Source organism: Lampris incognitus, unplaced genomic scaffold (assembly GCF_029633865.1).
Source record: "Lampris incognitus isolate fLamInc1 unplaced genomic scaffold, fLamInc1.hap2 H_5, whole genome shotgun sequence".
NCBI classification, from domain to species: domain Eukaryota; kingdom Metazoa; phylum Chordata; class Actinopteri; order Lampriformes; family Lampridae; genus Lampris; species Lampris incognitus.
The window spans coordinates 87,565-100,014 of NW_026611080.1; the positions used below are offsets into that span (position 1 = coordinate 87,565).

The 12,450-nt window shown below is 45.8% G+C and overlaps 1 protein-coding gene across 1 annotated transcript; it reads right to left on the reverse strand.

Annotated features, from left to right (window-relative positions):
• Positions 1–716: 716 nt before the first annotated feature.
• On the reverse strand, positions 717–6,539 carry slc25a55b (solute carrier family 25 member 55b). Its single transcript, XM_056301722.1, has 9 exons — positions 6,409–6,539; positions 5,573–5,698; positions 4,886–4,941; positions 3,752–3,842; positions 3,544–3,659; positions 2,805–3,000; positions 2,549–2,706; positions 1,800–1,875; positions 717–992 (listed from the first exon to the last, which is right to left on the reverse strand). Exons 1-9 carry the CDS (start codon positions 6,429–6,431, stop codon positions 833–835), a joined length of 1,002 nt encoding a protein of 333 aa, XP_056157697.1. The 5' UTR covers positions 6,432–6,539; the 3' UTR covers positions 717–832.
• Positions 6,540–12,450: the final 5,911 nt, after the last annotated feature.

Here is a 12,450-nt window from a genome sequence, read left to right on the forward strand (position 1 = left end):
CTGATATGATAGCTGCCCTTGGCACATTAGCAAAGACCAAAGAACCTACTGATGGCCCAAACCGAGCGGCTGGAGAGCTGCTGGGATCACCATTACACAGACGGGTAAGGGGATTCACTTGGGATGGGGGCTGGTTAGACCTAAGGTGACTGGAGAAGCAGTGGGTTGGGGGCAGGGGAGAGAAACAAGTCCAAGGAGTAAAACCAGGGTGACCAGAGCTGCACAACGGAATCCCTCATTGAAGGAGAAACTGGTGAGGGCTCTGAGGAGGGACGGACAGATGTACCTTCTGTCTCTCTGTCCGTCTAATAAGCGCCATAGAAGCCCATGCATATGAGTTTAAAGGGGAAGAAAACATGGTTTTCAACATTTCCTCTACATGTTATAGGGATAGCACTCCCTTAGCAGCCGTAATACGGAGCAGTCTTTTGTGCGTCTCTGAAACACTGCCGAAATTGTGCCCAATAGTGACATCACTGGTGGACGCCAATAGGCTGCAATGGGTCAAGAAAATGCGAATAACAGCGTTACACCCAACTGTTTTAATGAATGCCACCCAATGTTGTATCAAGGCACCACTTCACAGATTCCGCACAGCTTCAGCAGCATTTCAGAGACACGCTGAAGACTGCGCAGTACGATAGTTGCTTCAATCCCCGCCTATCGAATACGACAGTCAAGCTAAAAGGCAGAGTTTGAAACCATGCTGAGACAAAATGACATTCATCTGGTCCCCTTTGCATTCACACAATCTGAGAACGTCTCAGGGTAAATCAGGTCAGAGCAGTCTGTAATTTAATGAGGAAGGTGGCGGGACGAGGAAGTGGCCAGTTTAGGCAGAGTAGATGTTGTAGGGCGTGTATCCCAACAGGAACTCTCCCACTCCCACAAAGTAGACAACCTGGGCGATGCCAAAGAGCGGCGCGATAACCAGGGCCCTGCAGCTGGCCCCCTTCAGGAAGGCCCCGGGTCCCTCCTTCCTCAGGATTTTACTGCAAGGGAATCAGGACACGAGGGAATTAATTTAAGCTAACCGGGCTGACTTAAAAGCCTTGTTTGCACACCGATTCCAAAGTATTCCTATGCGGGGGGGGGTGTCCCCCTTTTTCTCCCCAATTGTATTTTCTCCCCAATTCCAGCCGCTGCTCCACCCCCTCTACTGATCCGGGGAGGGCCACAGACTACCACATGCCTCCTCCGATACATGTCAAGTTGCCAGTTGCTTCTTTTCACCTGACAGTGAGGAGTTTCACCAGGGAGACGTAGCGTGTGGGAGGATCAAGCTATTCCCCCCAGTTCCCCCTCCCGAACAGGCACCCCGACTGACCAGAGGAGGCGCTAGTGCAGCAACCAGGACACATACCCACATCCGGCTTCCCGCCCTCAGACACGGCCAATTGTGTCTGTAGGGACGCCCGACTAAGCCAGAAGTAACGGTGAGTCGAACCGGTGAGCCCCATTTTGGTAAGCAATGGAATAGACCGCTACACTACCCGGACTGCCCCATTTTTTTTTTAATCTATTATCATAGTCCAACAACTCTTAAAAATCTCTGAGATATGCAGGAAAATACAGAAAATCAAAGCGTTCCCTACGGACAACATTTGCAGAGATGGTGGGTATAAACTTGTAGGAGACAACGGGATTGTCGTATTTGTTTTCTAGCTTGTGAAATCTTTGGATGAAACATTTTGAATTGGTGTGCAAAGGCCTTACCAGTCAGAAATAGTTGGGGGATTGCTGGTGTTAAACCCAGTTGTGTCCCCAGGTAGGCTACAGCAGCGGGATATGGCTTTTACCTGATGCAGTCTATCACTCCATTATACGTCTCTTCATTAGCTCCTTTTTTAAGGGACTGTAGCCGCGTCTTGACAACTGCACAACATAGTATAAAGAGTTTGTGTTAGCTAAACAAAGAAAGAAGTACTTAGAACTGCACTTATTGCAGAACTGATGCTCATTTAACACATTAGAACAAACAGGTCCAAATACAGGCCCATCATCTGCAAAGATTTGTGGAGGAAGAAATTGGATCCAACATTCACTCCATTTATCATTCATGTTATATTTCATATAGACTCACAGACTTCAAGCATTATCTCTTATATCTGATTATTGCTCATTGACTGTTCAGCCCATGTGTAATTGGTTCAGGTAGAGCAGACATCCTATAGCCTAGACATCATATTTAGACTTCCTTTCAATGAGGGCATTTTAATAATATCCTATAATCATTATCCCAGAATCATCATTTTATTGTTCTATTGTAATATTCAATCAATGAATCCGTCAATTGTCATTATCAGCCTGTCAATTGGTCTGTTCTTAAATGGTTACCTAGCAAACATCATGTTAGCTGTGAGCTAGCTAGCTATCAATAAAGAGTCTTGTGAACTCAAACCTGCTGGGAAGGCGGGGCACAAAAACAGACCTAACAAATCCAAGGATACTTCTGAAGCTGAGAAAATGACACTCCTAACATTAATATACCACAATAACATTTGCCTGACTGAATTACAATCACTGGATTTGAACCATCCCAACTCACCATCGCAGGGGCTGACGACCACGGCGGCAGTGGATCCCGCCAAGCAGCCGCACATGAAAGACCAGTAGAAGGGCACGGTGGGGTCCTCCGGTGAACGCCGGCCAAGCTGGTGCAGGTGGGCGAAAAGTGGGAAATACACGACCGAGAACGGGATGTCCCTGAAAAGGCAACGGTCAACAATGCTCATGTCATTCATTCAGCCAAACCTTTAACGGGCTTATAGACCAGAGCCAGCATTTCTGAAAGCCCCTCTCACCTCATCAGGGTGGCCCCCAGTCCTTTGTACAGGCCCGTGACTCCCTTGGTCCTCAGCAGCTCTCTGGTGATCTGAGTGGCTGAGACTTGCATGACTTGAGGTGCAGGGTTTGCGTAGTAGGAGCGGCTAAGAACAGCGGCGGGGGCCCCGAGCTTTAGCGCGGGTACCATGCTGGGTATGACCCTCTGCTGGGCCGCTGGCAGAGAGAAGAGACTTACCAGTAAGTATGAAGAACTTTATCTGTATAGCACCTTTAAATAGGGATACACAGATTACCCCACTTCTCCACTGTTGATACTGAATCAGAGTACACATCTTTAAGTATTGGCTGATATATATGATCCAAAACTATTGCTGAACAGTGCAGATTTAGTTTGGGACCAATGGGCAAAAGAATTGAGATATAATCCGTTTTTTCCCCACCATTTAAGAAATACAGGCTTCCAGATGCGGTAAATCAAATCATTTTGTTTTTATTATTGATGTGTTACTCATGACTTTCGGTACTGCGTTTTAGTCTTGGGTAAAATCTCTGAGGCCAAGACTCCATTTTAGCCTAGGCCCGATATCGGATAGCGATGGTTGGCATTGGCGCATCCCTACATTTAAAGCACACAGTTACAAGGTGCTTCACAAAGGCAAAATATGAATACCAAAAAAACAACATAATCACAAGAAGAAGATCCAAACATTTTCATAATAACTGACTAAACAAGTTTGGCTGAGACGGCCGTCTTACCGAGCCGGCCGGCGTCCTGCAGCTGGATCTTCAGCATCTCCATGGGCGTGGTGATGATGACCTGACACATTCCTGCGCCGCAGCCGGCTAACATTTCCTTGAACACTGTGAGCCGGCTACACAACACAAAAACACAACAGTCAGTTTGTCCGGCCATCTCCATCCAGGTACAACATGAGCGTCAGTCCACCCCGGAGACACCGCTCACCCGTCTCTGCTCAGCTGGTGGCGGAAGAAGTCGTTGGCGGCGAGTTTGATGGCCTTCTCGGGTGTTACCAGGGTGAGATTGACGGCGGCGCCTACAGCAGCAACAGCAACGGGAGGCACCAGCGTGTCAAAAGGGGCATTAGTTCAATCTCATATACACAAGCAAACTGCAGAAACCAGTCACACAACGGCAGAATTTCTAAATCCACGAGCACATGTGGGCCTATCACACTTACAGCACATCAGTAAAAGGAAACAAGTCTCTTGTTTTGAATCACAGAGGACGTCAACCAGAGGAAGCAAAGGAAGTGTGAGTGGAATTACAGAAAAGGGATAAAGTGAACAAGTTGCATGCACAAACACTAACTTAAGACAAGCAGCATCACTGACGAGAGGCATAAAAAGGCCTGAGTCTCAGTGAAGGTTGTGCATAATGGGAGACGTCTTCGTGCCATAAGCCCCCCCAGCCCCAAGAAAAATGCACGCCATGCACGACAACCTGGCGGCATTTGAAATGAAACGCGCGTTAAACAAAGGGCTGTAAGACAGCTTGGCACGAAATCTAATCCCAGTTTGTTAACGCCCACCCATTCAAACAGACTTGGAAAGCACACATCTTCTGTATAAGTTCCACGTTATACACAAGCTGCAGCAGGTTTTTTGGGGGTAGTGCTGAGTTTCTAGCGATGCATCTCGTGAAAAATGAGATTTTATCTTTGGTTAAAAATGCCAAGGTGAGCCAAGAACGTCATATCGGCCCACTATGGGGTGGGGAGACCCGGTGTGTGAGCTGTGGGCTGTGAGGCATGTGGGCGTGTTGGGTGTCCGGTGCAGTTACTGCCGGGTGGTGGAAAAGTATCGTTACCGTGACGATCAGAGGAGGGAGTTTTTACACATTATTAATATATATCACAATATCTGTTTACATATGCAAGGGGGCCATGCTGAAGAACCCAGCTGAGGTTCATCACATTGGACTGCTGGGTACCGTAAAGTACAGTATCAAACCCAAACTGGGTTTCAAATATGGAATATTGAATATTTCTCTATGGGCAATTACATGACATCATGATGCAATATTCTGGAAACTGTCACCTACTGGAGAGGAAGGCGTGGCTCATCTAAATGCTCTCACCTCTGTACATGCCAAAGTAGCCTTCAGATCTGACGGTCTTGATAAGGCAGTCCATCCTGAGGGGGGAGGGGGGGGGGAAATGGGTAATTACACTCGATCAGTAGCACAACATCATTCACATACATGGAGACATTTCAAGTATTGCGCTTCATACTTGCAAACTAAGACTCCAGCGTGCTGCTGTGGACGGGGTTATGGACCCTTGCAAAATAATAAATCCTAAATAAACAAGGAAAGCTAGATGACTGAGCAAATTGCCCGGCCATGACAGAAATATCATGCGAGCAACAGGTATTACGGGAAAACCTGTGTGTACGGTTTAGTGAAGAGATCAAATGTGCCTGTGTGTGACTGTTATGAGAGAGAGAGAGAGAGAGAGAGAGAGAGAGAGAGAGAGAGAGAGAGAGAGAGAGAGAGAGAGAGAGAGAGAGAGAGAGAGAGAGAGAGAGAGAGAGAGAGAGAGAGAGAGAGAGAGAGAGAGATCTAGAGAAACAGTGAGATAGAAAGTGAGAGTGAGATAGAGAGTGAGAGTGTGAGCAAGAGAGAGGGAGAGAGAGAGAGAGAACGAGAGAGAGTGGGTGAGAGAGATCTAGAGAGACAGTGAGGTGAGAGAGTGAGATAGAGAGAGAGAGAGAGAGAGAGAGAGAGAGACAAGCCATCAGGACGAGGACATTATTTGGGTCTCACATGTTCCTGTAGAGCTGCTGGCCGCTGCGCTGGTTCTGCAGGCGGGTCTTGGCCAGGTCAATGGGGAACACACAGGTGACCCCCACCATGCCTGCCACCCCTCCGTTGATCAGTTTTGCCGGGAGGCTGCATGAGACCAGGTCAAAGGTCACGCACATGACAATCATCCCCACTCTCACAACATTTCATGTGGCGTGAGCCTGGCATATTGACGCACCAATCCACAAAATAAGAGAGGACGCGGCGACTAAAAAGGAGAACAATTCATGAATGCTTCCTGTAAAACGGCGGTTCAGTATTCAGTGTAAGAAGCGCTGCGACACGTGACTTGGGTTGGGTAAAAGAACCGGGGACGGGAGGGTTAATGTTAACGGAGTGCCTGAGGGGAATGTGGCGACCCAAAAATAACCGCTCCGAGAGTCATTCACAACCAACCCATGGCAATAACCGCTGAGGGCATCACTCATCTCATCAGCTCATACCGTTTCCTTTATAGAATCAGAACCAGAACCAGAATCAGAATACATTATTCACCCCCGAGGGGAAATTGGGTTATAGAGCCAGTTTTCTCCTGCATGGGTGGATGCAAAATCAGGAACAGTTTGGTTAAAAGGTCAATGAAACCACCAAGCAGGTAGAGACGTTCATGGTTCATTTCACTAACACAGTGGAAGAAGTTCCAAACAATGTCTCACTTTGCTGTAATGCTGCCTTTAAGACCAGGGAAGGACAATATTTAAGATTTACCACAACCACGATCCCACCACATCACCACGTCCACATCATGCAGCTGTGTTGCCTGGTGGCAAGGCGGGGGGGGGGGCGGTCTGGCCTACCTGATCTGTTGTTGCTGGGCCATGGTTCCCGGTGTGCTGCTTCTTGATGTGTTCAACGGTAGATGGTTTTGTCAGCCAGACTGAGGAGGCCGCCGGGAGGGGAGAGCAGGCTGAGAGTCCCAGTGAGACACCGAGCAAGGCAAGACCAGAGACCAGTCCCGGGCTACTTATATAGGCCAGCCCAGCCCTGATGCAAAATTGATATCCCCCCCACCCCCAACCCACCCACTGCAACCCCGGCCAAGAAATGGAGGAGGCGTCACTCTATCTAGACACACACACACACACACACACACACACACACACACACACACACACACACACACACACACACACACACACACACCTACAATGCTTTCTAAGCATGCACCTGCAAGCTGACACTAATCTAGTTAAATAAGCACAATTAGACACCGGCCAGAGATTCGGTAACAGTTGTGAGTTCAACAAACTGAAAAACATGCCAGCTTCTGAGGCAAAACAAAAGAAAAAGTGTAACCCGGGTGAAGATAACCCAGGTTAAAATAACCTACATATAATTACAGTGTAATCATAGGACATAAATAAATAAATAATCATAATTATTCATTTTGCAAATAAATAGTGTAACTGGTTATTTTCTTGCCCGGTGCGGGATTCGATACGAGGTGTACTGCACCTCAAGGTGACATCACTAACCGCTCGGCTAAAGGGTCAGACTTGTTAGCTAGGGGCTAACGTGTGTTATTAGTAGTTTACAATAGTAAACAGTAGATAAGTAATTCATGGTATCGGTAAATTCACATTCGTATTGTTGGTTCAGATCGCTATTTCTTAAAACGCAGCGCGTGCAGTGCCGATTAGCCAATCGGCTGCCTTGCTCGCGAGGGAGGAAGTTCCAGAACCAGCGAGGTTTCTCGAGCGCCAGGCAGGCGCTCGAGAGAAGCTTCTAGAACGGGAGGTGAAGATAAAAGATTCTACTTTGAAATGGCGGTGGGCTACAGTTGTTTCTTTCTTTATCCAAATTGAGTATTTTGTTTGGTCTAATCGCCCTCCGGACCCTGGGTTTTGTATTGTGTCCGAGTGTCATCCAGGACTCGGTGAGTCAATTGCTAACTAGCCAAACCTTTCCGTTTTCAATGTCTGTGCGCATAGGCTAGCTAGTTAAGGCTACAAGTAGCTCAGTTTTATGTTGTAGATTGTGGAGTTAGAAAACAACAAGACAGGAGACGTGAGAGTAGACGTAGTCGAGGTAGTTTACTAGCTCCAACTTAGCATGTCATACGTTCGACAACGACGCTGAACTCTAAACCGGAAGCGGAAGTGCATTATCTGACCCCTCGCCTCTTCCCTTAAAGGTACACCGTCCTCTTAGGTGAATGTCTCTCGTTATATAGATGTGGGTCACCACACAATCATATTTTGTGTAAAGATGGTTGAGGAGCTACGTTTTTCTTTTGTGCAAACCGAACTGATAAGCTAGCTACTTCCGGTTAGGCTGCAGCGGCATGGTGTATTAGCACAGAAGAGTGACCTGCGTCCCAGCTAGCTACACACAGCTAGGCTGTGCTAGCATCGTGCACTAGCATAGCAGATTAAACGTTTTAGCGGTTGGTAGATTGACTATGTCCATCGGTACTTCTGTTGTTTTCTTTTGATTATTCTATTGAGAGATATGTAAACTAATGTCTTTGCATGTGTGATGTGCCTGTTATCATGCAGGCCAGGGTTTTTTATGGATTGGGAAGATCGCGCTTGGTGTTTCATCCCCCAAGCTGGAACCAAGATGGCGAGCCACCCATAGGAGACCTGCTGGATCCACGTGGTCTGTCTGCAGCCGCAGACAGACCAGGACAGCAGCCTACAGATTCGAGCACCTGGATTGTGGTAGGACTGATATTTCCAGTTTGTTACTGCAAAACGCAGTTGGACTCAGTGGAGCAACAACGGACTTTCCATAAAGGACTGATTATAGCCTACATTGATTATTGATTGTTGATCTGATATGGTATTGTTAATTGCTGTGTCGGCTGAGTTTATTAATCATTCATACTGTTCATGGGGTAATGCAGTTGTGTGTTACTTTTGGCATTCTGATTTACTGGTTAAGTAACTTAGGTCAATGGAAATTAGAACTGAAACTTAAAGGCCTCATAGAACAAAATAGAACATAAAACAAATTAACATAATTTGTCAACTCAAACAAGAGATAACTTCAAATTAGAATTAAAAGGATCCCAAATTAGAACTAAAATATCTGAAGCTCGAAATAGTGGTTTAATAAGGGTTAAATCGTAAAACAAGAGGTTTCAGGGAATGTATCCATTCTCACTGTGTTATTGTGTAATTGTGTATGTTTCTCTGTCTGTGTTTACAACTCTTTATATAAAAACAAGCCGGCAGTTCATACTTTATTCCCTGGTCTGTGGTCTGCAATCGTTTGATGCTAGTTATAAACTGCTCCTACGAGCCTAGAACTGGTCCTAGTCGACTGTCAACATCTACAGTGCCACAAAAGCAAAAAAACTACACGTCAAAACCAACAAACTGGGTCGTATGACACCACGATATAACGGGAGCAGTGAAGTTTTTATGGATATAGCCAGGTAAACGTCTCTTTAGTAACTGCGCGGCTTTGAAGAGCGCCTCTAGTGGTCGTTTGGGAACACAACAACTTTTTGCAGACAGGTTTAAACTAAGAACAGCCGGGATTCCACTCCTACCTAAAACGACCGCCGGGTTTTAACGCTATATTCTGTCACGACAAAACCCAGTTGAGATGTTAATGCGTTGCGTAACGACTGGCACCAAAATTAACATTTTAACGACTTCAATAGTAAATTCCAAACAATTTAAAACACAAACAGTACTTGAACACGAAAGTGAAAAAGTAACCTGAAAAACAAAACGGAAAACACATACTGCTATCTGCGAAAATAGCAAAGCCTATAAAAAGTTAAACGGAACAAAGAACTGGGGAAAAAAAAACCAAAGCTGAAACAGCCCCAGTCAACCCCACCCCACGCATGCGCTCCAGCACGGACCGGGAAGCTCCTCCTCCACCGCCGCAGCCAGATGCAAACCACGCCCCTTGTAACGTGCGGAATCCCCCGCTGTGACGGTACCGCGAGCGCACCGGCACAGCTGTCGCGGGACTTGGGGTATGTGACGTAACAGGAAGTCTGCATATATTCATTCATTATCTTCCGAAACCGTCAATGGCGTTGTTCTAAGTGCTCGCCTAATGCGGAGCGGAATATCAGTACAGATGCAGGAACATGAAACATGACAATATGTGCTAACACTTCCTTTGTGGTGACCCACATCTATATAACGAGAGACATTCACCTAAGAGGACGGTGTACCTTTAAGGGAAGAGGCGAGGGGTCAGATAATGCACTTCCGCTTCCGGTTCACAGTTCAGTGTCGTTGTCAAACGTATGACATGCTAAGTTGGAGCTAGTAAACTACCTCGACTACGTCTACTCTCACGTCTCCTGTCTCGTTATTTTCTAACTCCACACCTTCCTGTATTGATATATATATATATATATATATATATATATATATATATACAGTGCTGCTTGAAAGTTTGTGAACCCTCCAGACATGGTCACTGTTTTTGTAAAAAAAAACATTAAAATAAGCTTATTACACATACATCCAAATCCCAATTTGTAAAGCACACCTTCCAAATAATGGACACACACACACAAAAAGAGATATATTTTCATTATTTAATTCAACAAAGGTGGTTTATTTCACAAAAGCTGAACATTTAACATGTGCAAAAGTATGTGAACCCTTGTATTAGTAGCTTGTGGCTCCTCCTTTTGCAGCCATTACTTCAACCAAACGTCTTCTGTAACCACTAACCAGTCCCTCGCATCTGCTTATGGGGCTTTTTGCCCACTCCTCCTTGCAGAACTCAGCCAGTTGAGAGAGGTTGGAGGGACATCTGGTATGTACCAACTTCTTCAGGTCTCGCCACAACATTCCAATTGGATTAAGGTCCGGACTTTGACTGGGCCTATCCAGAGTACGAATCCTCTTTCTCTGAAGCCATTCCTTTGTAGTTTTGCTGGAATGCTTTGGGTCATTGTCTTGTTGCATAATCCGTTTTGGTCCCAGCTTCAACTCCCTGACTGATGGCAGGAGATTCTGGTCAAGAATTTGTTGATATGCCGGAGAATTCGTGGTTCCTTGGATTATATGGAGTCGTCCAGGTCCAGAAGCAGAAAAGCAGCCCCAGACCTTCACATTTCCACCACCATGCTTCACTGTTGGGAGGAGGTTCTTTTCTTCATATGCAGTGTTGCCTTTTCTCCAAACATGTTGGTTTTGGTTGTGACCAAATAATTCTATTTTGGACTCGTCTGTCCAGAGAATGGACTCCCAGAAGACCTCTGGTTTGTCCAAGTGCTCTCTGGCAAAGTTGAAATGGGCAACTTTGTTCTTTTTTGAGAGCAGAGGCTTCCTTCTAGCAACCCTCCCATGAATGTCATGGCTATTCAATTTCCGTCTGATTGTAGACGCATGCACATTTGTCCCAGATGCTACCAGAGAGGTCTGCAACTCTCTAGAGGTGATGTGTGGGTTGGCCTTTACCTGATTTATTATTTTTCTGGTGCTTCTGGGTGATAGTTTTGATGGGCGTCCACGTCTAGGCAGAGTTGCTGTCATGTTGAAGGCCTCCATTTGTAAATTATTTGTCTTACAGTGGATGGATGGAGCTGGAATGTTTTGGAGATGGTCTTATAGCCCTCCCCAGACTGATGGGCTGTCACTACCCTCTTCTTCATGTCCTCGGATATCTCCTTTGCTCTCAGCCTTGTTGATTTGTATGGGACCACAGTGGTTTGGTTGGTTTCCTCTCTCTTTTAATTAGTGCAGGCCAAACCCTTTCCCAAGGATGTCTCATTTCATTGGTCCGCTTAAATGATTAATTAAGCACCCAAATGTGTTTCACCACAGTCTGTTACCTGCTTGACTTAACCAATGCAGCTGGGGGTTCACTTACTTTTGCACATACACTAATTCCATGTTTCATGTAGTTTTTGGGCTACTTAAACAAGTCCCACTAAACGAGTGCATGCAACTGATAAACATATATCTGACATCTCATACATAAAAACTGGTGATGATAGAATAAGAAAATCATGGTAAAACAACAGAAACGTCTAAACTGCTCAAGGGGTTCACATACTTTCAAGCAGCACTGTATGTATATAGATATGCGTGTGTGTGTGTGTATGTGTATATATATATATATATATATATATATATATATATATATAGTATACAGTGGATTGATTTGATTGATTTTTAGTAAACCGACAGGAAACTGCTTTCCCCAAGTAAAGTCGCTCCTCCCTGCACACCTAAAAGTTCCCCACAATATGGAAGTAAGCACATGCTCACTGGGGCTAATTTACCTTGCATCGTTTCTGTGTGTGTGTGTGTGTGTGTGTGTGTGTGTGTGTGTGTGTGTGTGTGTGTGTGTGTGTCTCCTGCAGCTCTTTGTGGAATGTGGCTGTGTCTCTCATGCACACACACATACACACAGTGACACACATATACACACTCATAATTTCATATTCATATATACATCAAGGAAAAAAACATACCGAGCAAGTGTTATGTGTGTGTGTGTGGGGGGGGGGGTTGGGGGGGTTAAAGCTGGACTCATTAAAAGAAACTCTAAAACCTCAAAGAAACAGTTTGAGATTCTGCAAGTAAAACACTTCATTTGCCAAAATTTATTCAAACCATCCTCTCAGAGAATACTCGTGCCGTACACTTCACATGTTCAAGGGTGCGAGTATCTTCCTCTCCCTTCAGGCGTCAAGGCTACCCACAAAGGACATGTATGAGAACTCACTGACACGTGAAGTTGGAACAGAACCCAGGTAGCAAAACTGCCGTGGCCCGGACCCGTCCCACACCCGACACTTTCCTCCGGCCCACATACCGTGTGGAATGATGGCACTCGGGCGGTCCGCTCCTGTTTGCCAGATCCGGGCCAGAACCAAGCCATAGCAATGCCGCATGTGCCACATATTT